Here is a 26,782-nt window from a genome sequence, read left to right as displayed (position 1 = left end):
GCGGGGTCCTGCCTGTGCCCCTGTGGCCCCCTCACGCCGCGGCCACGGGAGCTCCCAGAGCCGGTGCGGGATCCAAAGAGCACACCAACGTCAGAGCCGGGGCAAAGTCTGGCAGGACGCAGAGAGGTGTGAAAGGCAAAATGCCCTCACATGTGTGCGCTACACGTGACTGACAGCGCCCGCGCTGCCTGCCGAGTGCTCTGCAGTGCCCTGGCCGCGTCCTGGAGGCGTGCTGGGGCTGCAGGAGCAGAGCAGGGCCGGGCCGGGGACGTGTCCCACCGCAAACATCTGCTGGAGCTGGCACTGGGAGAAGGAGAAGCAGCCTTCTCTGCTGCGTACCTGTGGCATACTGGTGCTGTGGGCACCTTGCGGCTGTGCCTTGCATCCCAAATTCACCATAGCCCCCGAGCCCTGCCCTGGGATGACCGCGGCACTGCGGGCTGGCTGCCTTTTGCCAGCGGGGTGCAGGGACGGGCGCAAGCATGTGAGGGTGCCTGAGCACCCCGGCCAGGGCATCGCCTTTCATGAGGCTTTGTCTGCACCATCACTAATAATATCAAGGTGTTCTGCCAAGTTCCTTCCAGCAAACCCATGACTTCATTCAAAGTGACAGGGGACCTGATTTATTATACTAACGAGCCACTGATAAATAAACATGACCTGAGAGAATCCCAATCCCACAATTCCATTCTTGTTCGGTTCCTTGGGGGAGATGAAAGGTTTCCTGCAATTTCCCAATGCTACCCAGAATCTCCCCTACTTGGTCTGCCAAAGCTTTCTACTGCTGTCGAGCCTGGCATTTGATTGAATTGACAGAAGCAGCTTATTAATTGCACTAATGAGGGGCTCAGAAATATGGAGCGGTGGAGAGAGTCCAGTGTGGCTAATAAAACGCTCAAAGCTGAGCAGAGCATAAGGTCACCGTGTTGCCAGGCTACTGGCTAAGCTGCCTGGAAAAATAATACGCGAACCAGTAGGTGACTCTGGGAAAAATATTGCTCCATAACTCACATAATTAATAGGACAGTGATGCTTTATTTTCTTAGGAAGAGTGTACAGTAGGAAAGTCTGAGCGCACGGACGTCGCAGCCTTCCTGCTTGGTGCGTGGGGACCGGCGGCTGGGGCGCTGGGGGCTGAGGCCAGGCTGGCTCTGCTAACCTGTGAGCAGTAATGGCACAGATAAGCAAGAGCCCCAGGCCAGGCTCCAGAAAAAGGCAGTGGGAAGGTATCCACACCATGAACCATCTCAGCGTGTGACCTGAAGGTAGATTACAGATATCTGGTAACATCGAGGACTCTGTCCTGTGTTTGACCTGTGCTAGTTTCCCAAATACCATCACGGAGAGAGATAAAGAAGGCTGATTAGGGCTAACAGTAACTGTAAATTTGGCAAGGGGATGTTCTCGGGACCTCTGATCTCTTGAGACATTGATTCCCACTGGGAGTTTACCATACAGCTCCCCAGGGTTTAGAGCAATAAACGGGAATATTTTTGCTCCAGTAGGAAGGAAAAAAAAAAAAAAAAGGACAAATACTGATCTTAATCTTTTTCTCTGCATTCAATTTTGGAGCCCCCATTCAAGTTCTCCAAATTGCTCCTCACCAGGGAGCTCATCCTCATACCGAGACTGTTATCTTAACGAAGCCTGGAGAACAAACCCTCTGGTTTGCCGTGACAGCCCTGCCTAAAGCAAACACTGCTCATTGCTTCCCCTGGCTCTTTCAGGCTCATTTGGGCCTTGGAGCCGTGTCCCTGGGGCTTCCTGTGCCTGGCCCCGTGTCCCTGGGGTGCTGTGCCACCCATCCCAGCAGCTTGGCATGGGTATTGCTTGTGGGGCAGCGGGGTGCAGATGCTGGGGCAGGAGGCAGGAGGAAGGGCAGCCTCACCCCCGGGGCTGCCGAACAATGGCAGGGAAGGCAGCAGGGCGCTGGGAAGCACAGGGAGGGGGACACACAGAGCCTGGCAGGCTGCCTCCCTCCCCACTGGCCTGCCCTGCTGGCCCCTCCGAGCCATCCCCATCCTGTCCCGGCCCCTGCCCCATGGCCCCTGCCCTCTGCGCTTCTGGAAGCCCAGGGGTCTGTGGCCCCTCTACTCTGAGGCAGCAGCCCGGCCCTTCCCTCTGAACGCCTTTGTTTCTCTTCTCTAGAGGGAAATGGAGCTACAGCTCAGGTTTCCAAGGTGGAAAATCCACGTCTTCCCTTGCAAATTGCCCCTATTTTGTTTTGTTTCCTAATCACTGCTGACCGGCCCAGGCCGGGAGGACCGGGGGCAGCTGCCCGCCGTGCAGCTCGCAGGCACCATGGTGGCTGCCCGCCTGCCCAGGGAACAGCCCGGACCCAGTGCCCACGGGCCTTGTGGCAGCACAGCCGCGTGTGGGGAGCCCTGGGGAGCTGGGGCACCCCTGGGCTCAGCTACTGCAACCTGTCCGAGCACAAAGCTGCATGGAGGGTGCCCGGGCAGCATGGGGTGGGCACACAGCGCATGGACGTGTCTGCAGGGTCTGGCATGGTGCGGGTCAGGCCTGGCCGGCGCACAGAGCTCAGCCTCAGCCCTGGGCTCAGGCAGGCATGTCGGTGTTCACAGGCTGGGGTTACAGCCCCCTGCCCAGCAAGGGGCTCCTGCCCAGGCACACGGGCTTCTCGCCCCGGAGAAATGTGCGGAGGGGCCGCAGGGCATGGACAGAGCGGGGCAGCGGCAGGGCTGGGCCTGGGGAAGGGGGAGGCAGGGCCCGAGCTGCTGGCTGCGGGGCGCTGGGATTTTCGCTTGCATTCCCACTGCAGCTGAGGTGAAACTCGAGGCTTCCTGGCACGAGGGCTCGGCTGGCCGTGCTGCAGCCTCCGTCCTGCCGCCCAGGGTCCCCCCGGGCAGGGCAGCCCACGCCACTGCCTCATGCCCGTGGGCCCCCGCCAAGTTCCCTCTGCCGGCTCCTCTTGCCAGCTTGAAATTCACTTGGGAAAAAAAAAAAAAAAAAAAAAAAAGAATACTTAAAGAGCCTAACAAATAACAAACCTGGCAGATGGCCAGTGATTCAAAGGCTCCAAAAATGAAGCCTAAATTTGCAGCTGGCCACGCTCCCTGCCTGGGTTGGCAGCAGCGCTGGTGTCTGAACACCTGCCAGGGGCAGGAGCAACTGCGGAGCCTTCGGCAGGATGCGCTGGGGCAGCTGGCAGCAGGAGAGAGTGCTGGTGGCACCAGAGCCCTGGGCTTTATTCTCACAGAAAGGGACATGCTGGGTGCAGGGAGCAGGCGCTGGGACAAGGAACGTGTCCTGCAGAAATGTCTGCAAACAGCTGGGAGAGGCATGGTGTGTGCGGCAGGCAGAGCGGCGGGGTTCATCCCAGCCACAGCAGCAAGGTTCGGTGCAGCCATGTCCCACAGCTCCCCGAGCGTGGCTCGCCAGTGCTCTGTGGGATAAGGCAAACTCTGCTAATGCCGAGTGACACCGGGATGCAGAGGTGCGAGAGGGTGGAGGGGCCGCAGGCTGCGGCCGGAGGAGCGGTGGTGGGCGGGCGCTGCCTGGCCTCCCGCTCCCGGGCACGGTGTCATGTGAAACGGTAATTGGATCCCGGGATTTGCTGAATGATACCGTGGATTATTTCCCAGCCATCATGTCTCAGTGTAATCTTGTTATGGTATTACGCAGCCACGTGTACACACAGCGCTGCGGTGCCCACGGCTGGTGATGCACGGGGACCTGCCCAGCGTGCCCTTTTTCCAAAGCTTGCTCTGAAACCAAACGGCAGAGGTGGCGTTTGGCTGCTGAGGGTGGGTGCCTCCTGCCACCCTGCCTCCTGAAGACAGGCCGGCAAGCTGCTGCTGGCTCGGTGATGGAAAATTCCTCCCCCTCGGCACCCTGCCGCCCTCCTGAGCCACAGCCAGCCGGTCCCACCGCTGGGACGGCCTAAATGCTCCCCTGCCGGCACAGCCCACGGCACTGGTGAAGTGGGTGTTGGCAGGTTTGCAAGAATAGCAGACGAGCTGGGACAGAAAAACAGCTTCCACCACAGCTTCCTGCTGTGGTCCGGCAGCCCCGTGGAAGTGGAGATGCTCTCTGCATTTTGGAGAGCCTAAAGCCAGTGGGAAGCTCAGTGCTACAGAGCAGCTCCTGGGCAGAACGGGGGGCACTTACCAGACTAGCACAAGCCCCTGGGGTTTCAGGGGGCATGGCTGGAAACCTGAGGGTCCTCCTCCTCCTCCCTCGTCCCTCTGGTTTGGGGAAGTGGAAACCACGGGGCAGCTGCGTGAAGCGGCTGCAGGCTGAGCCGTAGCACAGCCCACGCCCTGGGAACAAATTCTGTGTTTTACCAGGGGATTAATGATCTTTGGTGCTTGTGTCCCAATGAACTTCCACCTACAAATAAGTATTTCTGCCTGGCAGCAACGAGTTTAATCAAAAACAAGCTTTTATAGCATTTTTTTGGTTTGTTTGTGCCCAGCTAAAACATTGCAGATGCAGCCAACTCTCCCACAGCAGATTTCCAGCAGGTTAACTTTGGACTAAGATGATAACAAATTATCTGCTAAACACACATTTGAAGGGAAGTTAATGCTAGCATGTTTGACATGTCTCTAGCTGCTCCTACTCTAATTTTCTCTGACTTTTTTTAAGTCTGAAAAGCAGGGGAAGGGGTACAGTGTTTTATCCTAAGATGGCACATGACCTCCTGCTTAAACACAAGGCTGGCTTTATTTATCCTGAAGTTGGGCTGGAGGAATAACAGAAATGTTTGTTGTCCCCCAGAAGACTAGCTTATCAGCTGTTATTAGAGCAGGGATGATAACTCAGAATGAACAATTAATTGGGCACATTTAACCCCATTCTCTGTTTAAGAAATATCTGGGTTTTGTTAAGATTTTAACTGTGGTCACTGCAAGGATTTTCTTCTGAATCTCTTTGGAGCCAGCGCATGCATGTGTCCTGCGTGTATGCCAGCATTCTTGCCATGGGCTGTTGTGTAGCTGTGTCTGTGTAGGTCAAAAGACATTTCATAGGGCACTTGTCCAGGTGAGAAAGCAGTTCTGGCTTGTACATAGGAGTCATTAAATTGTTTTATGTAACCTCTCTTGCCTTTACAGCCCAACCACAAGAGTTTGTGTAAACTAAACACAGAAAGCACATGAAGAAAACAGAACCTAACTGGTCAGCAGTGAGAGCTAGCTTTCACAGGTCCCTTGCAGTATTTACCCAAACCTTATCCCCGGTACTGTGGACTTGGAGGGCAGCACTCAGGGTGTGTTATGTGTTGACTCCCCCATCACAGCTTTCTTGTTGCTCACGGCTACGGACAGCACTATCTCACAGAGAGCAGCTGTCGGGCCTGCCGCTCAGCAGTGCAGAGGCTGACAGCGTTTCTGTGAGGGCATTTCGGATGAAGTGCAGGCAGGGAAGTGGGATTTGCTGAACACAGAGGATCCGCAGCCAGTGGGAGCAAAGCATCCCTGAGGGGAGGCAGGAGGGAGGCGCAGACAAGCAGTGGGATGCAGCAGGCAGGGCCCACGGCGGAGCAGCAGCCGCTCCTCGGGCAAGAAGTCCCCCACAGCCTGCTCTGACCCTCTCTGCTGGCAGCGCACAAAATCCTGGCCTTCACTGCAGCAAAAGGCAAAGTCCCATCAGCTGTACCAGCGCCAGGACTTCCTCCAGCGCTGTGCACTTTGGTGGTGCTGGACTTAGGCCTGTGTTTGCACAGGGACAGGACCTGACCCTCTTCAGAAGGTGCCGGCTCTGCAGTGGGCCCCTGGGACGGGCATCCAGCCAGTGCCTGAGGCGCTGCCACCTCCTCTCCCCTCTGCCCATTGCAGGCACTGGCCCTGCTCACTCTGTCCCAGCGCTGGGGCTCGTGGGGACCTGTGGGGACCCCTGGGGACCTGTGGGGACCGCGCTGTGCGAGGTCTTGGGGAGTCCTCGGCCGGGCTTGCCAGGGCTGCTCGCGCGCCAGCAGCCGGGATGTGTTGGAGCACGCAGCGGCTGCGAGCTCCTCTCCAGGGATCTTTCCTCCAAGTAAGCAGAGTCGAACAAAGCCAGGGGATAGAGGCTTTCCTGACATTGTCCATCCTGGCTCTTTGGGAACAGAACAAGCGGGGTTTTGGAATGAGCAACGCCGATGTGTATTTACACATGCACACAATAGGTCGTGTGCTCACCAGCGCTGAATGAGAAGCTGAACGTGGCTGTGCTGCTGCCAAATCCTGCCAGCAAGGGGAAGGCCAGGAGAGCAGCTCTGATATGCACAGCCACAAAGAAGCTGCCAGCACGTGGAGCACTGCGTTCGCTTTCCTCACATCCATGCAGCCTGGGAGGCTGTGGGTGAACAGCAGTGTATTTAGGAAATGCTTCTCAGCCTCACTGCTCCTCCCAGCTGCACTCTGCCATCCCCAGCGCCTGGCCGATCCCACACTGCTGCCATCCATGGGGTTAGGAAGCACCACGGGGGCAGCGGGGCAGGGCTGGCAGGGGACAGACACACAGATCAATGTCCGTGCTGGCTCTCCATGGCCCCACTGGGGCCCAAGCCCAGCACTGCTGTGAATGGATGTGAACGTGCTCTACCAGCCCCTGCTTGGACACCCAGTCTGAACAACCAGGAGCTTGCCTTACGCTCTGCATCCCCCAGACTGGTGTAGGACACAAGGAGCATGTTCCTGACCTCCTCCCTGCAACTTCTGCCTTCCCTTTCCAGCTGCCACCTGGGTGCAGAGCAGCCCAGGCTGGGCAGTCCCTGGGGCTCTGCCCTTGTCCCAGCCTGGCCAGGGAGGTGCCTCCTGCAAGGACAGGCACTCAGCCCCACCGCCTGCTGCAGGAGCATGCACGAGGCCCAGGGGCTGCGAGCACAGCCATCCAGCAGGTGACTTCCTTCCCAAAGCACCTTCCAGCTTGGTCACCTTCACTCACCCCACGTGCGGGGACCAGGGCTGCCCAGATGGTGCGGAGGGAGCAGGCTTCTTGTCATCCTACAACCAGTGTGCTCAGACCAGGAAATCCCAGCCCTCTGGTGCTTGCCAGGCACCAGGTTTAAAAATACTTAAGGAAAATAATCCTCCAGCCTTACTGAGGCCAAAAAAAATCCTGGGCAGGTTTCAGAACAAATATTGGTGGTTGTGTTTCGTCTCCTCGGCAGGCTCCCGCGCTCTGGCCCTTGGCTCGGCGCTCGCTGCCTCCCCAGGGACTTGAGCAGCAGCGACGTCCTGGTGGCAGCCCTCGGCCACATCTCGACGCGCCAGACAAGACATCCGCTGCGTGCTGCAGGGCAGAAGTGCTCGGCCATGCTTACAAGCCAGGAGCAGCCCCGTGGTGGCTGCTGCTGTCGGTGGAGTTTGGGACTTGGGCGTTTCACAGCCACAGCTGTGATGTGAACCCAGCCGGCGCTCACCCTCTGCTGCAGCTTCCCCTGGAAGGCACCTGCTGGCCCCGCAGCCTGGCCTTGCAGTCAACACATGCAAATGCCAAAGCACAGAGCAAGCGAGGGCATGGGAGGAGGAGGAGCTCAGTGCTCTGCTGCCCACTCCCCGTGCTGGCACTGGCGGTCAACTGGGGCAGCAGCAATGCCTGCCCCCAGTGCAGCCCTGGGCAGCTGTGAGGTGGGACCAGTGCACCCAGAGGCCGAGAGGCTTCTCTGTGTCCTGAGCCTGTGCCTGGAGGGAGGCTGTTTCACACCTCTGAGAGTGTGCTAAGCTCCCCCCGATGATGTAGAACCAAAAATACTGAGTACTGCACAGAGCAATAGTGTGTTGTGCAACATCCCAAGGAAACAGCTGCTGCAGTGCATGACTGGAGCTGGAGAGCAGCCTGGAGCTCCAGATTTTCCCTTGCTGAGACTATCCTGAGATCATCGCATGAATAACCGAACTTGCCCAGGAGCAGCCCAGACACTAAATGTGCAGGCGGTGGAAGCTGACCCTGGTGGTGCCTTGCGTGGAGAGGGAGCAGAGCTGCAGGCAGATCGAAGATCAGGGACGTGGCAATGGATGCCACCAGCATCCAACAGCTGTGGGCCACCCAAGGCTGAAACGGGTTCTCTGGACGGGGATACGAGGGAGAGTACAATGCAGGGGAGGCAGTGCTATTGACCCGTGAAGTTATTTGATCTGGGATATGGTTAAATTATTTGCAGAGCCCCCACCTTTTCCTCCCCACCCCGAGAACAGGAATAGAGTCATTAAAACAGCATGTTCTGGGACAGCAGCGCTCCCGCGGGAGGGCTGCACACGGTGAGAAGTACGCCCACCGTACACCCACCCCTGCCTCCTCCCTCGGGGACCCTAGGGCTGCCCGAGAGCTTCTTGCGAGGAAAATCATCCCAGCGGCTGGTGAAATGTCACAGAACGGGATCCTGTGGCCGGTTGGGCTGGTCTGGGTGTCCCCGAGGGCGCTGACCCCAGTGCGAGGAGGGCAGTGGGTGGGGTGCTCCGCTGCCCGCAGCCCCCCAAGGATGAGGACGGGGTCTCCATGCCCTGCATCATCCTGGTGCCATCCCATCCCAAGACACAACCGGGGTGTGATTCGCCTCCAGGCACAGCTCTGAGCTGCTCCTCGCCAGGGAAAGCTTCGGCCCCTGAGGTGTGGAGGCACTGACCCCTGCCAGCCAGCCCACAGGTGGGGGGCTGCCCTGTGCTCTCCCCAGGGAGAACACGCGAGCGGCAGACCTGGCAGTGCCGAGATGTGCTGTCAGTCAGCCAGCACTCGGGAGGCGAGCACGGGGAGTATGGAGGGAACGAGCTGCTGTGCCAGGAACATATGGGGTGGCAATCTGCAGGGAAGGACGGCAGCCCCCACGTTCCTGGAGGAGCGAGCAGAGACCTCCCGAGTCCCCACGGAGCAGGAGTCAGCACTGAAAGTACATCGAGCACCAGCACCTTCCCCCGGCTAAGGACAGCAAGGAAGGAGGAACAGAGATACCATTTCTTGTGCCAGATAAGCTTCTTGGCAAAAGGCAACGGGCTGCTATGCTCCGCACCAGCCGTACCATGAGGAGACGAACCAGAGCGTGCCCACCTCAGGGAACGAGTTAAAGGCACAGGGTGAGGGTCGAGGCAGGACCACGGTGTGCATGTGGCATCCCTTAGGGCTTGCTGTGTGGTCTCCATGTGGCCAAGGACCCCTTGCTTCTGGGCAAGCACCCTGCTCCTGGCCAGGGATGCACAGCGTTGGGCCCAGCTGCAGGGCTGCCCTGGGAGACACTCAGTGAGGCCATCCTGCCTGCTGCCACACATCATCTGACGCCCAAATTAATGTCTTTGTCTCACCACATGCCCCTGCAACTCATCTTTGTAAGGAATTCGTTCTGCTGCCATCGTTAACACTTACTGGTGCAATTAATATGCTGAGGGAGGGTGAGAAAAACCTCAACTCCCGTCCCGCTGGGGCAGCTCTCTCTGAAGCAGTCATTAGCACCTGGCCTCAGGAGCACTTTGCAGAACACAATCCTGTTAATCCTTCGTTTGCTTCCCAAGGGAGGACGTGTTTGTGAACCTGGGAGCAGCCCAGTTCCACATGAGCTGGAGGAGAAGCCCCTTCACTCAGAGGGTGACCGAGCCCTGGTGCAGGTTGTCTGTGAGCGTACAGAAGACCATATTTCCAAAGGTTTTCTATTGATTATTAGTGGCCATTTAAAACATTTTATCAACAAACAATTACTTCCCAAGACATATTATTGTCTAAACAATGACAGAAGCTGTTACACACCCCTGAACAATCTCATGCCTTTGTCATCCGACAGAGGCAGACCCCCCGCGCTCCCCAAGGACGGCGCTCCGACGCCTTCTCTTCCACAGCCATTGTCACAGGGTCGTGAGGATGGGTGAACTCAGGGCCTGGAAGCTCAGTTAAAGTTAAATGCGAACCCAAAAGTTCAGAAAACCTTTTTCCAAAGCCTAGTCAGGAAACTAGGATGGATATCTCGAAAAAACAGGCTTTCCCAAGAGATTTCCAATAATTCCTGGATTTGGACTCCTGTTTGTTATCTCTCTTATCAAGCAGGACACACGTATTCATGGCAGATGAGGGGGATAGCCTTTTACACCTGTTGGAGACATTAATTCCAATGGAAACCAAAGCTAGTGATTATATTTTAAGATTACTACAAGTCCTTAGTGTTTACAATGGGATACAGAAACCTGAACTTGAATTACTCTGCTGTGACCTCTCACTCATTCTGGAAGTAAAAGGGCTTGGCTGTACCCAATTTTCAACTCGATTAACAACAAATGCAGCCAGTAGTAAGGACTGCAAGGCTGCTTATAGTTGCTTTTCAAGGGCAGCTTTGTTGCCCAATATCCTGAAACAATATCCTGTTTTCCTCTCAAGAAAAAATTCCTGGAGGGATTAATATTAAATCTGCCTTTTAAAGGAGACAGAAGAGCAGAGGCACAGAGCATGGACTCCTTCCCGCTGTCTACGAGACGCAGCAGCAGCGTCCCACGAAGCCCACGGTCCCTAGTTAAGGCGTTACAGGACGGCAAAGCCAAGCGGCACGTTGAGTTTGATCCCAAATTGCCCTTTTTAATTATTATTCGCCTTGTTGTCTAAGCAAACTCGAGCGCGGGCCTATCCCTGTTTACCGAGTTGCACGGGAGATGTATCAAGAAAGCCGCCCGCCCACTCGCTCCTTGGTTCACGGCGTCGTCTTGCTTCAGAAGTGGGTGAGGGAGTTTGCTGCAGTGCCTGGTGCGCTTTTATCGAGTGCACCTGGCCCATTAAGTGCCTTGACACACAGCGCACACCCCTGCACGCGCCGGCTGCGGTGAGGAGGAACCGTGGTTGCCTTTGATATGAAAAGGGATTGCACCCCCCCTGCGGCTGCTCCAGCTCCCATCTGCTGAGTGTCACTGCCTTTTTGCCTCTCAGGGCTCCGAGGTGAACTGCACCGCGCTTCTCTGCTCTGAAACGAATTAAGAGCATTAGATGTGAGACCCAGAGGACAATTAACTTCATTAGGGCCGCAGGAACCGGCGGCTGCAGGGAAGCACCCGCAGGGAACAGCCCCTCGAGCAGGGCCTGTTACACACAGGGGGTGCAGGGCTCGATGCGGCGCTGCCACCGCCGTGCACCCGACAGCGAGGGGCTCCGCATGCGGGCAGCTTCCAGCAGCTTCCAGCATCTTCCAGCACCTTCCAGGCTCCATCAGCCGCCGAGCCTGGGCCCGTCTCCCGCAGAACCGACGGGGAGAGCCCCGGGCTCTGCGAGGGGCGAGCGGGGCACCCAGCAGCGCATCCCAGCTCCTGGCTCAGGGCTCCGAGCACAGCCCCGGGTCCCCCCGGGCTCCGGGGCAGCACCGGGGACCGGGGCCAGCCCGGGGTGGGCTCCCTGCAGCTGGGCTCGCTGCTCGCCCGTCCCCACCGACACCCCCGGCGGCTGTACCGGAGGGGAGGAGCCCCCCGGGGACCAAACGGGGATGATCCCGGTCCCGGTGCCGGTCCCGGTGGGGCTCCCGGTGCCCGGCTCCGCGCCGTGGCCTCGCTTCCCACCCGTTTGGGCGGAGCAGGGCGGGGGCTGGGGGGGTGGGGGGGGGCCCGGTACGTGCCGGGGCACACGGCGGCGGTGGGGCCGGGGGGCCCGGGCGGGGGCCGCGGAGCGCACGTGGCGGCGGCGGCGGCGGGGGGGGGGCGGGGAAAGGGGCGGAGCCTGGGTTCGGCCCCGCCCCCCCGCGGTCCCGTATAACGGCGGGGCGGGGGGGGCCGCACTCGGCCGGCGGCGGCACGCGCAGGTAGGGCCCGGCGGGGCCACGTGGCGGGGGGACGGCACCGGGCACCGCACCGGGATGGGATGGGATGGGGACGGGAACGGATGGGATAGGATGGGATGGGGGGGTCTCGGGGTGGGTGGTGCGGCTCCGTGATCCCGGGGCTGCCGCTCCCGGCCTGGCGGGGGCGCGGGGCGCAGCCGGAACCTCGTGGAGGGACCTCGTGGAGGGCGCTGCGGCGGTGGGGACACGCGGGGCCGGCGGGCACCGGGCCGCACCGGGTCGGTGGATGCCCTCCCGTGCCGCTGGGGGTGCGAACCGGCCGGCCCCGGGCCCCCCGTCGTGGCTTGGGGGCTGGATGGAGGCCGCACGGTGCCGCCGCCCCCTCCCCGTAACTCCGGGGTCGACCCCCGGGGCCCCGCAGCCGCCGGTCGGTGTCGGGCCGGGGATGCCCGGCCCTCGTTCCGTGACCTTCCCCGGTAGAGGACTTTGGGTGCCGGTTCCTGGGCCCGTGTTCCCCCCCTGTCCCGGTGCAGGGCCGTGGGCAGGCGGTGCCCCCCGGTGGAGCTCCTCGGGGTGAACGGGGGGCGACCGGTGACCGGTGGGGGCCGGTGCACGGAGCCGCCGTCCGGGGGCTCCGCAGCCCTCGGGCCTCCCGGTAGCGGGGAGGGCAAATCCGCCCCGTGTGAGCCGCAGATAGCGGGGGGAGCCGGGGCTGGGGCGATTACAGCCCCGCTCCGAGCCGCCGATAACAGCGGGGAAGGGGCCCGGGGTGGCCGGGGCGGGGGGGGACCGAGGCCCTCGGGCTGCCGCCTGCCCGTGCTCCCCGGTCCCGTAACCGCCCCGAGGAGGTCACGAACGGGGGGGCCACAAGGAGAGCGGGTGACCTGCGGCTCCCTGGGGAGGCTCAGAGGGGACCGAGCTGTGCCCTTTGTCCCCCCCCCCATGGCAGCAGGTCCCAGCAGGCAGCCCCAGGGCTGTCCCCTCCGCCAGGCTCCTGCTGCCCCACGAGCTGGGGCCATCTGCACAAGGTGTTCCTGGGCTTTTAATTTTCTCGGGGGGGGGACTAAAATAAGTCATTTTTACCTTTCCTACGAGACACCTGAAATCCAGGGGTAGTGTTTTCTTGCTTTTCTGTCTGCCTGGAGCCTTTCTGTGGTGCACAAGCATCCCATTTTCATGCTAAGTGAGGTAATTTAGTGCAGGCTGCCTCTCCCGGGTGGCTCTGCTCTGAGGCTTTTCTGACTCCTGAGAAGCGCAGGGAACAGTGGCTGCGTGCCTGGGGGGCTGGGGCTGCAGGCAGAGCCCCACAGCTCCTGCTTGCTGCTTTTATCTTCTCACTTAACCACCGGTGTGGTGGATCCTCTGCCTACAAACAAGCGTTTTGCTGCTGCACTGCAAACTTCCCCGCCATGCCGTGACCCTGACCATGTTCTTTCTGCCCTGGTCCTTCAGGCAGAGGGTTGAGAGAATCACCCCCTTTTGGGAAAGCCGGGAGGTGGTTCCCAATAAAAAGGTGCGAATGGTTTGTGTGATTTCTGCTGCACTCAGATCTCTCACTTGTCTTGATTAATCTGGCAGCTAATGTGGAAAATACCCGGTGACTTTTATAGGCTGGAGACTTCCAGTGTTTTACTTCATATATCCCTTGTGAGGAGTTGAAAAGTTGCACGTAGGCTATGCAGGCAAGCTTTATTGGAGCACTATAGTGCTAATCTCAGTTTTACGGCTTCTATTTCCTTCTGTGAAATCAGCAGATAACAGTAACTTTTCTTAAGAAGGCAGAAGCCTCTTCCCATTATTGTCTGTAAAACTCGTTGTGAAATGTTCCTTCTGTTGTTGTACAGTTGTGCTGTAGCCAAAGGTCTGTGTGAGGCTGTAGCTGACTCCTGAAACCACAGTCACCCAGGTGGTGTCGGGTGGTTTCATCCATGGAGCTGCTTTAGCCCTACTTTGGAGGCTCTAAAGGCAATGGTACAGAGGTGGCTGGGAACAAAGAGCTCGAGCTGGTGCCCTCAGGAAAAGGAGCAGAAATGCTCTGTCTGTAGCAACTGTGACTCTGGAGTTTTGCAGCCTCACACAAACACGCTCTGCAGCGAAATCTGGAGGGGATGTGTCTCTGGTGGTATTGATGTCTGGTGAAGGAATGCCGATGCTGCTTGGTACCACATTTTTCTCATTCTGAGCATTTCTTGTTGAGGCACAGATCAGCTCTGAGGAGGAGCCCCTGGCACTCAGGCCTGCACTGCCTGCACCTGGGACGTGCCGGGTCGGGGGGCTGTGTGTCTGCAGCCCCGCAGCTCCTGCTGCAGGTGAGCTTGTGGCTTTGTGGACGGAGCACGAGAGGCACGGCCGCGGTGCCTGGCAGCCCTGCCTGGCTGTGCCCGGGCTGGCCTCTCCCTGTTGTGTTTGCAGGGGCTGTGCTGGGCGTGCAGCTGATCTGGGCAGTGCTGTGCCTGTAACCTGTGCGTGAGGTTTGCCCGTGGTTGTGGGTCAGAGGGTTCTGGGAGAGCCTCGCTTGAGTCATGGCAATTGCCAGGCAGCAATGTAAGAAAACAGCCAAGGTTTTTCCCTTGATCTTTTTGATAGCTTGCTTAAGCTTGCTTCACGCTTTCTCATAGCAGTGCTTGGTATGAGAAATCCCATCCTCCCATACCCTGGGTCCTTGCTCAGGCAGGCTGAGCATCAGTGGTGGTAACAGCTAAAGACAACAGCCTGGAACGGTGCTTGTAATGGACCCGTTCTGGAGGGAGATCTGCCTGTCTTGTTTGTTCCCCCATCCCCCTTGTGCCCCTGACAAAGGGTCTCGATGTCCCTCTCCCTCAGCCAGCTCGCTTTCTGAGACCTGTGGCGCGGCCTTTTTGTAGCCTGCGAGCCAGGCGTGGTGACTGCTGCGCAGGGGATTATCTTCAAATCCCTGGCGTGCTCTGTCCTCAGCAGACGGTGTTTGTAGTGGCTGATGTTCAAGGAGAGCCTCCAGCGCTCGGCAGCCCTGCCCAGGTGAGTGCCTGCCCGCCGGGTGCCGGTGAGTGGGCTGCCGTGCACCTCTGCTCCGCGGCTGCAGGCTGGGGCTTGCAGCGCTGCGGGATCGGGCTCTGAGCTGAAGATGAAGGCAGCTGCCACTTGCTCCTTCCTTTACGAGTGCAAAAGTCTTGCCTTTTGGCGTCTAGCTGTCTGTTCTCCAGGCTGGCTCACCAGGCTGGCAGACTGGAGCATGTCTAGGGATACGCCGGCCGCTTTCTGGTAGAGGAGGGGAGCTGAGCAGGCCGTGCAGCTGCTGGCAGGAGAACCTTGAGCTCATCTGTGTGGGCTGCTGTCCTTGGGCAAACTCTTTACATGCTGCTGACCTCGCTTCACCCTGGGAACAAACGCTTCAGCTGAGCAGGACCTCAATTGAGTATTGTTTTGGTGCAGAGCCCTTGCAAACGCTGGGTCGTCACGTATGCCATGTACAGGCAGGTTAAACCCTCGGCTGGGGGTGCTTGCTGGGATTACATCCCCATGCTTAATTCCGTAAACCCGCTTTAAACCAGTGGAAGCAGCGTCTCATTAGCTTATAACAATCTGTGTTTGATCTTTCCTCTAGCCAGAAAAAGTCCAAATCTGAAGCTATGAAGCGTTATTCACCATAAACAGCTTGCAGCTGCTAGCAGCTCCCAGCAATGAGCACAAGACTTCAGCTCAGGCGGAGGGGTGCTTGGTTTCTGCTGTGGGTGCTGCCTGCCTGCGGCTGCCAAGCGAGTCCTGCTGCTCTGGGAGAGGTTTTAAAAGCACCCAAGGCAGTGGGTGCAGTGTGGATGTGTGCCTGGTGAGGTAAAACCCTGAGCTGGAAGGATGGGAGCGAGGGGGATGGGCAGGGACCTGAGGGGCTGGGGTTCTGCCCCCTGGGGAGAAGCCCCTTCTCTTCCTGCCCTGGAAAGAGTGTTTTGAGGATACTTTGCTAAAGGGCTTGCCCCAGAAATATTTTTCAGCATTTGCAGTGCCTTATAAATGTGATCCTCTGTCTTTCTGCTGTGGAATCCTGCCAATCCGGGGCTTTTAAAAGCACAGTAATTTGCAGCATTATGTAAGCAGAAGTCTTAAAATCTTCCTGATCCAGGCAGCTTCAAGCAAGGAATCAATCGCAGTGCTGGTGCGTGGGACCTGGGAGGAGGAAAGGATCCTGGTCCTCTCCAGGACCTGTTTCTGGATGATATGGTGTGGACTGCCTCAGTCTCTGCTCTTGCCATTGCTGTGTAGGAAAAGGGCTTGCTGTAGGCTACCCATTTCTGCATGTTTGTCAAGAAGTTTACAGGCTGGCAGATGTGATACTTGCAGTCATTACTTGGGCTCATCAGTCTTAATTACTGCAAATATGGTTATTTTATTTCCTAATAGGGCAAACTGTAGCTGCTGCCTGGCAGCTGTGAATTTGATTTCCAAACACGTCTTACACGTTGCAGCTCTTCCAAAACAGAACTGTAAATGTCATCACGGCATTGTTTTTTTTTTTTTTTCAAAGGGGAGGGAAGCTTTCCTTCTGGACTGACTGCCTCGCATGTGCTTTTTTCCACTCTCATTTGAAACTACGCCTGTGTGGCGGCACAGAGGAAATCAGAAAGAAACCTTAATGCGGTAGAAGGAAAAGCTTTCTAAAACTGGTCTGTCTTAATAAGGATTTGTAATGAGTCGGGGAAAAATGTTGTGGCACGCAGAACTCATGTAAACCCTCTGGCGTCAGATGTTGGGAATCTGGTTTAATGGTCTCAGACTTCCTAGAGCTGCTTTCAGGCCAAGGCTTTTCACCATGCATTGGCAATGCAGGAGAGGTTATGTTTAACCCCCCAAAAGTCCTTTTTCTTTTATAGGAAGGCGCTGCCTGAACAGCCATAGGAAGAGGGATGTTGCTTGCAGAGGAAGAACAAATAAATGAACCAAACCACAGTAATTTTGGCACAGCTGAGCTTCTCGGGAGTGATGGAAGAATTAAACCTGTGTTCTGTCTCAGAAGCAAAGTGGAAAAATCCCCAACCTCATGAGCACCGCCCAGCTTTTTGATTTGATACCTTTATTGCCAGTAGCTTTTATTTGCACTATTGGGAAGTTCTTACTACTTGCTAGTAGCTGATAGCTTTTATTATCAAAATGTGGCAGTTTCTCTTTTTTTAAGAATGTTTTGGGCAAATCAGGGTAGTTAAATGATGCCTTTAGAGCTTACTGAATGCTCTGAAAGCTCAGTCTGACTCAGAAAGCAAGAGTAAGCAGGAAACTTCAGTGTGCACTGTCCGGAAGGTGTTGATAACCCCAATATTCATATCAGCTTTCCAAGAAGCACGTAACTTCTGGAGGAGTTGTCTCAATGGCCAGAGGACAAAGTGCACAGTGGCTGCGTGTCATGCAGGGCTTGGCTGGCACCGTCCTCGCTGGGGACCAGCCGGTGGCTGCGGTGAGTCGGGCTGATGGGGGGGCTCGCCTTGGGGAGCGTCCTGTCAATGATTTGTTTGTTTGAAGGGGCAGCGTGCTTGTGACAGTCATGTGCTGCATTGGCTGGGGTGCGGGCAAAATACTCTTCCAGCCGGAAAGCTCCGTGCCTGGGCCAGGCTAAACCAGTCTTAAGGGCTTAGGGAAGGCAGCCTGCAGTGCTGCCTCCTTCCTGTTGTGTCGCAGGCCTGTGGCCGGGAGGCCTCTGCTCGGCAGGAGGAGCTGCGGGGCTCCGGTGGGTGGTGGAGTGAAAGAGCAAAGGAAAGCGATACGGGTACCTGCGGTAACGCACGGGCTGCCAGCAGTGGGAGGGAGCGTGCCAGGTGGATGCTGGCATGCCAGTGGCCGTGGATGAGATGGTAATCGCAGGAAGCCCAAACGGATGTGTGCTATAAATAGGGCACGCTGCAGCTTTGAGTCCATGTGCTGCTTTGCATTTGGAGTTATCGCTGCATTGTGGTGCGACTTACAGAAGCTCTGAAGAAAGGTCTTTTGCTCAAAGATGGCTTTTTCTTCAACCGAAAACCTGAGCAGCAGAGCAGAAAACTAGCAGGAGGGTTTAGACTCTGCCAAAGGAGCCTGCTGCCCCCTCTGTGGCTCACGAGGCTTGCTCTGAGCAGAGCATGGCCTGGTGGTGCTGCAGCCATCACAGCGGGCCTGGGCTGCCTGGCTCTGAGCTCTGCCTCTCCCTGGCCCCCAGCAGATGTCCTGCGAGCAAGATCCCGGCACTGAGAGCATCTTGAAATCTGTAGGGGCATGCTGGAGTTTCAGGGACTGTGGCAGTTCCTGTTGTTTTGCATATTGTGAAATGTGTATGTGAGCAGCTGCGCTTCCTCTCAGGGGTGGCTCGTGCTGCTCTCTGCTGTCTGGAGCAGCCTTGTTGTTTTTCAAATAACCACAGCTTCACTGTGTGAGCCAGCCCTACAGCGAGCACAGGAGCTGCACTACTTGCACTGACCCAGCCTTTCCATGCTCTGCCTAAGAAAGATCCTGTTATTCAGCAGATAGAATTAGAAAACAATAAATTTCATGCATGTCTTCGAACTTTTAAGGTCATTGCTGCTGGTACTTGGGTGCTCTCATGAAATCTGCTGTAGCTTTTTTGGTATCGGGGAGGAAGTGTTTGGCTACGGCTCGGTTATGGGGTGGGTGCGGAGACGTCCTATAGGGGCAGAGCCCTGGGGAGGCCGGCCTGGAGCGAATCCACCTCCTGCCCCGGGGCTGCGGTGAGCCTTGGGAGCCCTGGCAGCATCCCGGGAAGCTTCCCACTGTTGTTGCTCATGGCTAAGTTTAGCTGCGGCCTGTGACCTTCAGGGGGCTGTGCTGGGGTGGCACCTGTCTGTCTGCCTCGTCTGTTTTTTCCTGGTGTGCGTGCACTTAATGACCTGTGTGTGCTGCCCCTGCTGCAGGCAGCCCTCCAGAGTGTGGGGTGGCCGCTGGAGGCGACACCTGGGGTCCCTGCCTGCCTCTGGGGTTTCCCCTCTGGCCCTCGCCTGCCTGGGTTTCCCTGGGTGAGGGTCAGGAAGGCTGTGGACCTGCTGGAACACCACTGGGGGCCATCGGGGTGGGTTTCAGCATTCCCAGTGTGGATTAATTAATGGATCTCACTGATAGCAGGTCTCAAGAAAACCCATGTGTGCAGTTCAGTGCTGGGGGTGCCCAGGGCCTGTGAGCCCCATCCTGCTGGGTGCTGCCCCGTGGGACCCTCCAGGGCCTGGCCCGGTAGCACGGCCCTGCTGTGCGGCCTCCTCTTTGTTGCTGTGCCCGGCCGCTGTTGGCAAGATCACCGCCTGCCCTTTTCGGCTTATAATAGCATATCATGTCTTAAACCTGTCGCATATAAATAAATACCTGCTCGCCAGGGCTTTTAAAGGCCACCAGTGATCTGAGCCTGTGACTTTAGAGAGCCTTCAGGGGCCAGCGTGCTCACGAGCCTGGGGCGCACCGAGGTGATCCGGGTGCTGGTGGTATGGACTTTCTGTGTGGCAGGGCAGTGGGGACTCGTTTCAGCTGAGCACAGGCCAATACTTTGTCCTCTGCAGGTCTCTGAGCCCCAACTGAGTCATCACCAGCTTCGTTCAAGATGCCCCCGGCCGTCGGAGGCCCTGTGGGATACACTCCCCCTGAAGGAGGATGGGGATGGGCTGTGGTCATCGGAGCTTTCATCTCCATCGGGTTTTCCTACGCCTTCCCCAAATCCATCACTGTGTTCTTCAAAGAGATCGAGGTCATCTTCAACGCATCTAGCAGCAAAGTTTCATGGATCTCCTCTATCATGCTGGCTGTTATGTATGCAGGAGGTAAGTGAGCTGGAGACAGCGGTGTTGGAGTATGGGGTGCTGGGTCTGATTAATTGCATCTCACTGTAACAGCAGCCAAAGCTTTACTAAGAGTTGGAGCTTTATGTGAGAACAAAACTTCCCTTAGCAAGTTTGCTTGAAGTAGATTGCTCAAAAAGTTCTCTTTAATGCCCAGAATGCAGAAGCTGGGTTAATCTGTCCGTCTCAGGAAAGCTGTAGGTAAAATCTTTCCGGGGAATTACAACTTGTATAATTCTGCACTTGTTACAACGCACGGCTGATGCTGTCTGCTTCCAGCACCCACGAGGAGGCTGGGGACAGCGGCTGTGCTGAGCGGAGGAGCCCTGTTCACGGGGTCTTTGTTTCTCTTTTAGATAAAACACTTTCATTTTGAGTCCAGCAAGCAGTGGCTGTCTGTAAGGATCTGTTCCCTTTTCTGATCAGCTCTGACTGCTGAAGTGTGTTCTAGAGTGAGCTGAAGTTTGTCTGTTCTTCCCTGCTGGTGCTGAGCAGTGCCTTAGACAGCTTGTACTGTTTGGAGATGGCAGAATGCACTGGAAGTACAGAAATGCGAGCAGAACAAAGCCAACTGCTTAGTGAAACAGCTCCCCTCCCCTGTGCTTCAGAAACTACTTGGAGTTGTACTCCCCAAGCTGTGCATTTGCTGTTTCTTTATACCAGCTAGGAGCCGGCAGCCTGTGGTCTGCCGGGGCGATGCATTTCCAGTCTTTGCATCTCCTGTCCTGAAGTCCCAGTGCCTTGTACCAGCTTGCAAATGCAGTTTTGCACCGGGTAGCCTGGCTGAAAGAAACTCTTATTGGGACGTTGCTGTTGTGTGTACTTCAGAGGCAAATCAGAGCTTGTACTGCTGCCATCCCAAGCTGGCAGAGTGCCCGAGTCTTATTTGCATTTGTGCATCAAAAGGAGCTGACGTCAGCGGCCCGGCTGAGCGTGAGGCTTTTCCTTTGGGGGAAACAGGCTCTGCTTTGTCCTTGCTTAGCTAGCGAGGCGACCGGCACATCTCCCTGCTCCGATGTTATAACAAGCTTGTAAACTGTGTAGCTGCCTTAATGAGGCTCGATCTGGGCCATTCCTTCAGTGCTGAGAACCCATCCCTGAGTGCCCGGGGGGTTGCGGTGCCTGGTGCCCCTCATGGGCTCTGTTCTGGGGGGCTCCCTGTCCCCTCTCCACGCTGACACTGCCTCTCCTGCTCATCCTGAACAGTTGGCACCAAATCCCAGCAGCTCACCTGCCTTGACCTACTTGCCTGTGAGCTGGTGGCACAGGTGCTGCCACCCACACCCAGGCAGATGTGTCCCTCTGGCCTCCAGGAGAGCTGCTACAGCAGCAACCAAGCTTCCCAAATGTTCTCCAGGCTCTGTTTAAACTAGGCAGAAAGGTCAAGTAGTGTCTGAGGACCCATGAACAACATGTTGACAGCCTGGCTATCTGTTAATGGTAAAGCTAGGTCTGTTAATATTCAATGGATGTTCATTCAGTTTATTTAAATACATCTTAGTGTCTGTAGAGCATGCTTCACAGTATCTAATCACTGTTTGCTTTGGATTAAAGCTGCTGATAATGAAGCACTTAAAAGGCAGGTTTGCAGAGCAATTGGGCTTTTCCTGCCTCAGGGCAGCAGTGAAAACAGAAGCCCCCTTTCCCCTGTGTCTCCCTGGTGCAGCCCAGTGGCTTTTCCTCCTGCGAGCCATCGGGGCACTTTGCCCAGTGCCCATCGAAGCTGCTGCTCCGTAGCCGTGTCTGGTTCCTGTGGGAAGCATGGCTTTGCCCTGGCCCCGAGCTGTGGCTGTGGGGAGCAGGTGGTCTGGGAAGACCGCTTACTGTGGCCCACAGAAAGCAGCTTGCTCAGGACAGTCGTGGCTTTCGGCAGCCACAAACAGCTCCTGGTGCTCAACAGAAGCCCCAGCCTACAGCACTTGCTGTAGTCTTGCTTCCCCAGCTGGGATTTCAGTGTGTGCTTTAACCAAACATCACTCTTATCTTCAGCTGTCTCTGCACCTTCTGTCCTTTCCCCTTACCCCAGTTCCCTCGCTGGGTGAAGTGTCACCGTGTGGGATCTGGAAGCCTTTAGCTGTAGCCCTCCTGGGTGCTTGCCTGTCTGTCTGGTCTCCAGTACAAAAGTAACTCATCTCTGGCCATGTCTCCTTTGCCTTCCCAGGTCCCATCAGCAGCATCCTGGTGAACAAATACGGCAGCCGACCCATCATGATCGTGGGTGGGTGCCTCTCTGGGTGCGGTCTGATTGCAGCTTCTTTCTGCAACACCGTGGAGGAACTCTACTTCTGCGTGGGGGTTGTAGGGGGTAAGTGACTCTCTGCTATAATGGGACTGCAACCAGGAAAAGTCCTCTTTGGAGGAGGGACTTCTATCTAGTAATTCTTGTGAAACAACTACCCTGGATTTGCGTAAGTGCTGATTTCCCCTATGTACTCTAGCTTAAAGGTGGCCCTGGTGACATAATGCAGGAAGAATGTAAGTGCACAGGCACTTGTGCCATGCTTAAAATAGAAAGCCTTCCATTATTGCTGTCTCAGGTTAGGATTGTGCCATGCCAGTAAATGTTAGGCTTGTTGAGGATTGTGCTGGTTCTCCTTTTGCCTCCCCTAACTCCTGCACACAACTCTGCTGCCCTAGCTTGTCCTCCCAGATACTGCCAGGAAGGGGTAGTGAGGGGCTGGAGGTTAATAGAGAAGTGGTACTCTGAAATTGTGACAACTGAAACCCTGTTCCTCTTCCTCGGCCCCTGTGTCAGTGCTGCTGGCTTGCGGAACTCTGAATCCTTCATTTCTTCTCTCCTGCAGGCCTCGGACTTGCATTTAACCTGAACCCAGCCTTAACCATGATTGGCAAGTACTTCTTCAAGAAGCGTCCCCTGGCAAATGGACTGGCTATGGCAGGCAGCCCCGTGTTCCTGTCGACCTTGGCGCCTGTGAACCAGATGTTCTTTGGTATATTTGGCTGGCGAGGGAGCTTCCTCATCCTCGGTGGTCTCCTGCTGAACTGCTGTGTTGCTGGGTCCCTCATGCGGCCAATTGGCCCCAAGCCAGACCAGCTGAAAAAAGAGGCTGCGAAAGAGGTGTTGCAGGAAGCTGGGAAAGCAAAAAAAGATGATGGTGATACTAGCACAGACCTCATCGGTGGGAAGGCGAAGAAAGAGAAGAGCACGCTCTTCCAGACGATCAACAAGTTCTTGGACCTTTCCCTGTTCACCCACAGGGGCTTCCTGCTCTATCTGTCGGGCAATGTGATCATGTTTTTTGGGCTCTTCACTCCCTTGGTCTTCCTCAGCAATTATGCGAAGAGCAAGAAGATTGCTAACGAGTCTGCAGCCTTCTTGCTCTCCATACTGGCCTTTGTGGACATGGTAGCCAGACCTTCCATGGGACTTGTGGCAAACACCAAGTGGATCAGACCGAGAGTCCAGTATTTCTTTGCCATCTCCGTGATTTACAACGGGGTGTGCCACCTCCTGGCCCCCATGTCCACCACCTACGCTGGGTTCTGCATTTATGCTGGTTTCTTTGGCTTTGCCTTTGGCTGGCTTAGCTCGGTGCTGTTTGAAACCCTGATGGACCTGGTGGGAGCACAGAGGTTCTCCAGCGCTGTCGGCCTTGTGACCATCGTGGAGTGCTGCCCGGTGCTTCTGGGACCCCCTCTGCTCGGTAGGGTGCCTGTGTGTGCAGCCCCCCTGGTCTGGCATTACGTGGGGTGTGGGTCCTGGCAGTCTTCCTGCTGAGTTCTATTTCTGGGTGGAGGTGAGGGAGGGAGGGCACCAGCCACTGGACCTTCCTGGGATTTGGGGGAGTGGGGGTGGGCTGAGCGCTGGCCCAAGTTGGGGAGCAGGGGTCAGAAGAAATAGGGACCTGAAGCAAAGGTGATGGGCTTGGGCTGCTCGTGGGAAAGCTTCCTTGGCCTGGTTCCCTGTTGGTGCTGGGAGTAGTCCTGCTAAGTTGTCCCCTCTCTGTCTGTCAGGTAAGCTCAACGACATGTACGGTGACTACAAGTACACGTACTGGGCCTGCGGGGTCATCCTCATCGTCTCCGGGGTCTACCTCTTCATTGGGATGGGCATCAACTACCGCCTGGTGGCGAAGGAACAGAAGGCAGAGGAGAAGACGAGGACCGAAGGGAAAGAGGAGGAGACCAACATCGATGAGGCTGAGAAGCAGAAAGAGGCAAACAACGACGTGGCCACCTTGCCGCAGAAGAGCACGGAAGATGGTGTCAAAGAGGAAGAAAGCCACATGTGAGGGACTGGTTTTAATCCCAGTGTGTCGGGGGGAAGTGCCGCTGCCCTGGAGCGGTGTCTGGGGAATGCTCTGCTGGTGTTGAGCGGCTGTGAGAAGTGTTTAAACCAGGTGTTCATTTTTAACCAGGCTCTGAATTGTCTTTCCATCTGTGTTCAACAAAGGTAACAGAGCTACGTGTGCAGTATCCTCGCGTGTTTGGGGTGGGGGTGGGGGAAGGGATGACTTTTTTATATTCTGGCTTTTTAACAGTAACATGATTGTACTAATACGTGCCTTACAGTCTTCATATCTAGCTGAATCTGGATGAGCCTTAACTCTACTCTGTAAACCGTGCTTTAGCTCTGTATTCTGCTCGGGGTATGGTGTGTGTGCGCGTGCCTGTATTTTGAGGAGTTCTGTTGTTAAAAAGCCATAAAAAGCAGGATACTGGATTTGTTGAAGCACAGGGGTGTCAGGGCCAAGCCCCGGATGAATACCGCTTCACACGCTTCTTACTGCGGGCTCTCCACGGGGGGGAGATCTGGGCATGGGGGCAGGGGGTCTTCAGCTCCTCTACCAGATGCCTCCTGGCTCTGTTAGGTGGTCTTTAGGTATGTTTTGAAAACACTTTAGCTACTGTAGTTCTCTAAAAATCCTTCTTTTTGTAGTTGTGTTCTCACGGGATATTCAGGTTTGAAAAAAGGATGGCCGGAGTTCGTGTCGGGTGGTGTCTGCTGTGTGAGCGTCCCCGTGGGGGGCTGGGGTCTGTGCCCCTGGGTGGGAGCCTCCTGCCTCCCCCTCTGCTGTGCCTCTGGGTGTGATGTGACACAAACGGGGAACTGGCATGGGGGGCACCAGTCCCCCAGTCCACCTGGGGGGGGGCTCGCAGGTGCTGCCCGTCTCTGGGGTGGGTTTCTACCTGGGAACCCCCAGCTCAGAGTCCCGACAAGACAAGTGGGTTTGGATGCTTAATGCTTTGCAGGCTGAAGGGGCCAGACAGACCGGATTATCGTTGTTACATCCCTGAGACAGGTATTCTGCTTCTGCTCTTTTATCTCTTAGAAAAACCTCTTCTACTTGCTTCTGTTCAACTAAGATATTAAGGCAACGGATGCCAAACCACTCACATCTAGGACGTGTAAGGGGGTGGAAAGAATTTGTACGTATTTATTTTTTATTTTTTAGTGTTGGAAAATATCTCAACGTACGTGGAGCAGGTTAATGGCTCTCAAGTTCTAGTAAATGTTGATCAGAAATCTTGTAAGAGGCTGAGTATTTTTTCAAATAAACTTGTTTTTTTACAATTCACCCATCAAATGTTGAACTCTTCTTTCATACTTACAGCCATGTTCCAGGACCGTGCCAAACAACGTATCAACGTGTATTTGGGGTTGGTTAGGGGGAGATGAAATGGGGTAAAGCAGCCTGGCTGGGCAGATATGGTGCAAAGCCAGTTCCTTAGGCCAGGTCCTGGTGTTGTGAGAGGAGGCAGCAAGGAGACTCGGTGCTTTCCTTTAGGGGCTGGTTTGGCTTCCCTGTGCAGATCTCTTCCTGCAATGCAAAACTCCTCAGCCTGAAACTCCTGCCTGCAGGAGAGGGTGCCCTTTCCCATGGGCACAGCGTCAGCCTTGCCAGGCTCAGGTTGGGGTGTGTGGGAGTGCGTGTGTGTGCATGCCTGCGTACGTGTCTTACTGCCTCGGTTGCAGCCTTTGCATGTCAGGAAAACACAGCCTTGGGGAGAGCCTGGGTTCCTACCTGCTTTTCCAGCTGCACAGAGCTGCTAATTTGATGAACCCTACCTGGGGGGAAGCTGCTGTGGTTCCTGCAAGGGATGAAATGTGTTTTGCATGTCTTTCAATCTCTTCAGCTGCAAGAGGAGGCTTTTGTTTGGAGTTTGCAAGATGGCCACAACTTGGGCTTTTTATTACTTTTTTTTTAAAGACACTCTGACACTCTCCCACCCTTTTTAAAAGGACATTTACGAATGCCTTAAGGTTCCTCTTTACTATGGGGTGTGGAAGGGCACCCAAATGTGCTATGGGCAGGGCTGTGATGAAGGGGCTCTCCCTGCCTGCCCAGGCTGGCAGCCTGTGGTGCTGTGGGTGCTCTGTGGGCCTGGTGCTGGTGGGATGAGGGAACCCAAACCCCCTCGGTCAGCCTCACACCCTGCCCCAGGGCTGCCTGGTGGGGCACCATGCAGGGTTGCTGACTGCTCTGCTCTGTGCTGCTGCTGGGGTTCTCCAGCTTTGTGACAGCCAGCTCCACACCTCACAAAACCAGACGAGGTATTTCATGCTGTAGAGAAACTTTATAAAGCCAACAGTATTTTGTACAGAAGGTTTTTATTGTACTGAGCGGCGATACTGGAAAACCAAGTATCTGTATTTCCATAAATGCTGTGTCTGTAGCTGTCATAACTGGTTCCCATCGCAATAAACTAACCGTGATCAGCTGAGCTGTGGTCCCTGTTCCTCTGGGTGCATGCTGGGTGTGTTTCCAGCCCCTCTGCTGGGGGTCCCCTGAGGGTGAGGGGGGCATGGGGCTGCCCCGAGCTGGCATGGGGGGCCTGGGGGCTCGGCTGGTTACTCCTGCCCCAGTCCTGGTCTGGGGACCTGCAGTGCCCCTGGGGGTGTTGGACAGCTAATGGCTACTGCGGGTGGTGTTGATTTCCCCTGGGACGAGAAGCACTTGGCCCTGTCTGCTGCGTTCTTCCCCTGCTTGACCTCTGTTAGCTGCCTCATAAAACCAGGTGTCCCATTTTCCCTGGGTTCTGGTAGTGTAATAGCCGATGTATGCCTTACCGTAACTAACACGACTTTCCTGCCTCTGGCTTCCCAGAGGCTTGCGCAGCCAGGGCAGGGGGCCAGCTTGGTCTTCTAAGGAAAAATGTTTAAATAATTTCCTGCTGTTTTGACTTGGCTAGCTGATAAGGCCTTGTTCCTAAAACCTCTGTTTTCTAGGAGTGGCTTCTGCCCCATGCGTCCCTCAAGACCCTGTGTCAGCCCCACTGGGCCTGCCCTCGCCTGCTCCGTCCTGAGGCCTGGGTGCTGGGGGAGGAAGGGGTGCGTGTGGTTTGGGGAGGAGTGCTGCCCTGC

General features: G+C 56.2%; 1 protein-coding gene across 1 annotated transcript; it reads left to right on the top strand.

Moving 5' to 3' along the window:
* The first annotated feature begins 11,646 nt into the window (after positions 1-11,646).
* Positions 11,647-24,995, top strand: SLC16A1 (solute carrier family 16 member 1). The gene is made up of 5 exons (XM_082778545.1): positions 11,647-11,701; positions 19,180-19,437; positions 21,617-21,760; positions 22,260-23,120; positions 23,431-24,995. Exons 2-5 carry the CDS (start codon positions 19,221-19,223, stop codon positions 23,706-23,708), a joined length of 1,500 nt encoding a protein of 499 aa, XP_082634671.1. The 5' UTR covers positions 11,647-11,701; positions 19,180-19,220; the 3' UTR covers positions 23,709-24,995.
* The last annotated feature ends 1,787 nt before the right edge of the window (positions 24,996-26,782 follow it).

Source organism: Aythya marila (genome assembly GCF_965140915.1).
Source record: "Aythya marila genome assembly, chromosome: 24".
Classification (NCBI taxonomy): Eukaryota; Metazoa; Chordata; class Aves; order Anseriformes; family Anatidae; genus Aythya; species Aythya marila.
The sequence above is the reverse complement of the archived record's forward strand: the minus strand, read 5'-3'. Positions and strand labels throughout refer to the sequence as shown.

Coding starts and splice junctions, on each gene's coding strand:
- SLC16A1 (XM_082778545.1), top strand. CDS start 19,221: ATGCCCCCGGCCGTCGGAGGCCCTGTGGGATACACTCCCCCTGAAGGA. Junction 21,761..22,259: donor CTGCGTGGGGGTTGTAGGGG/GTAAGTGACTCT, acceptor TCTCTCCTGCAG/GCCTCGGACTTGCATTTAAC. Junction 23,121..23,430: donor TCTGGGACCCCCTCTGCTCG/GTAGGGTGCCTG, acceptor TCTGTCTGTCAG/GTAAGCTCAACGACATGTAC.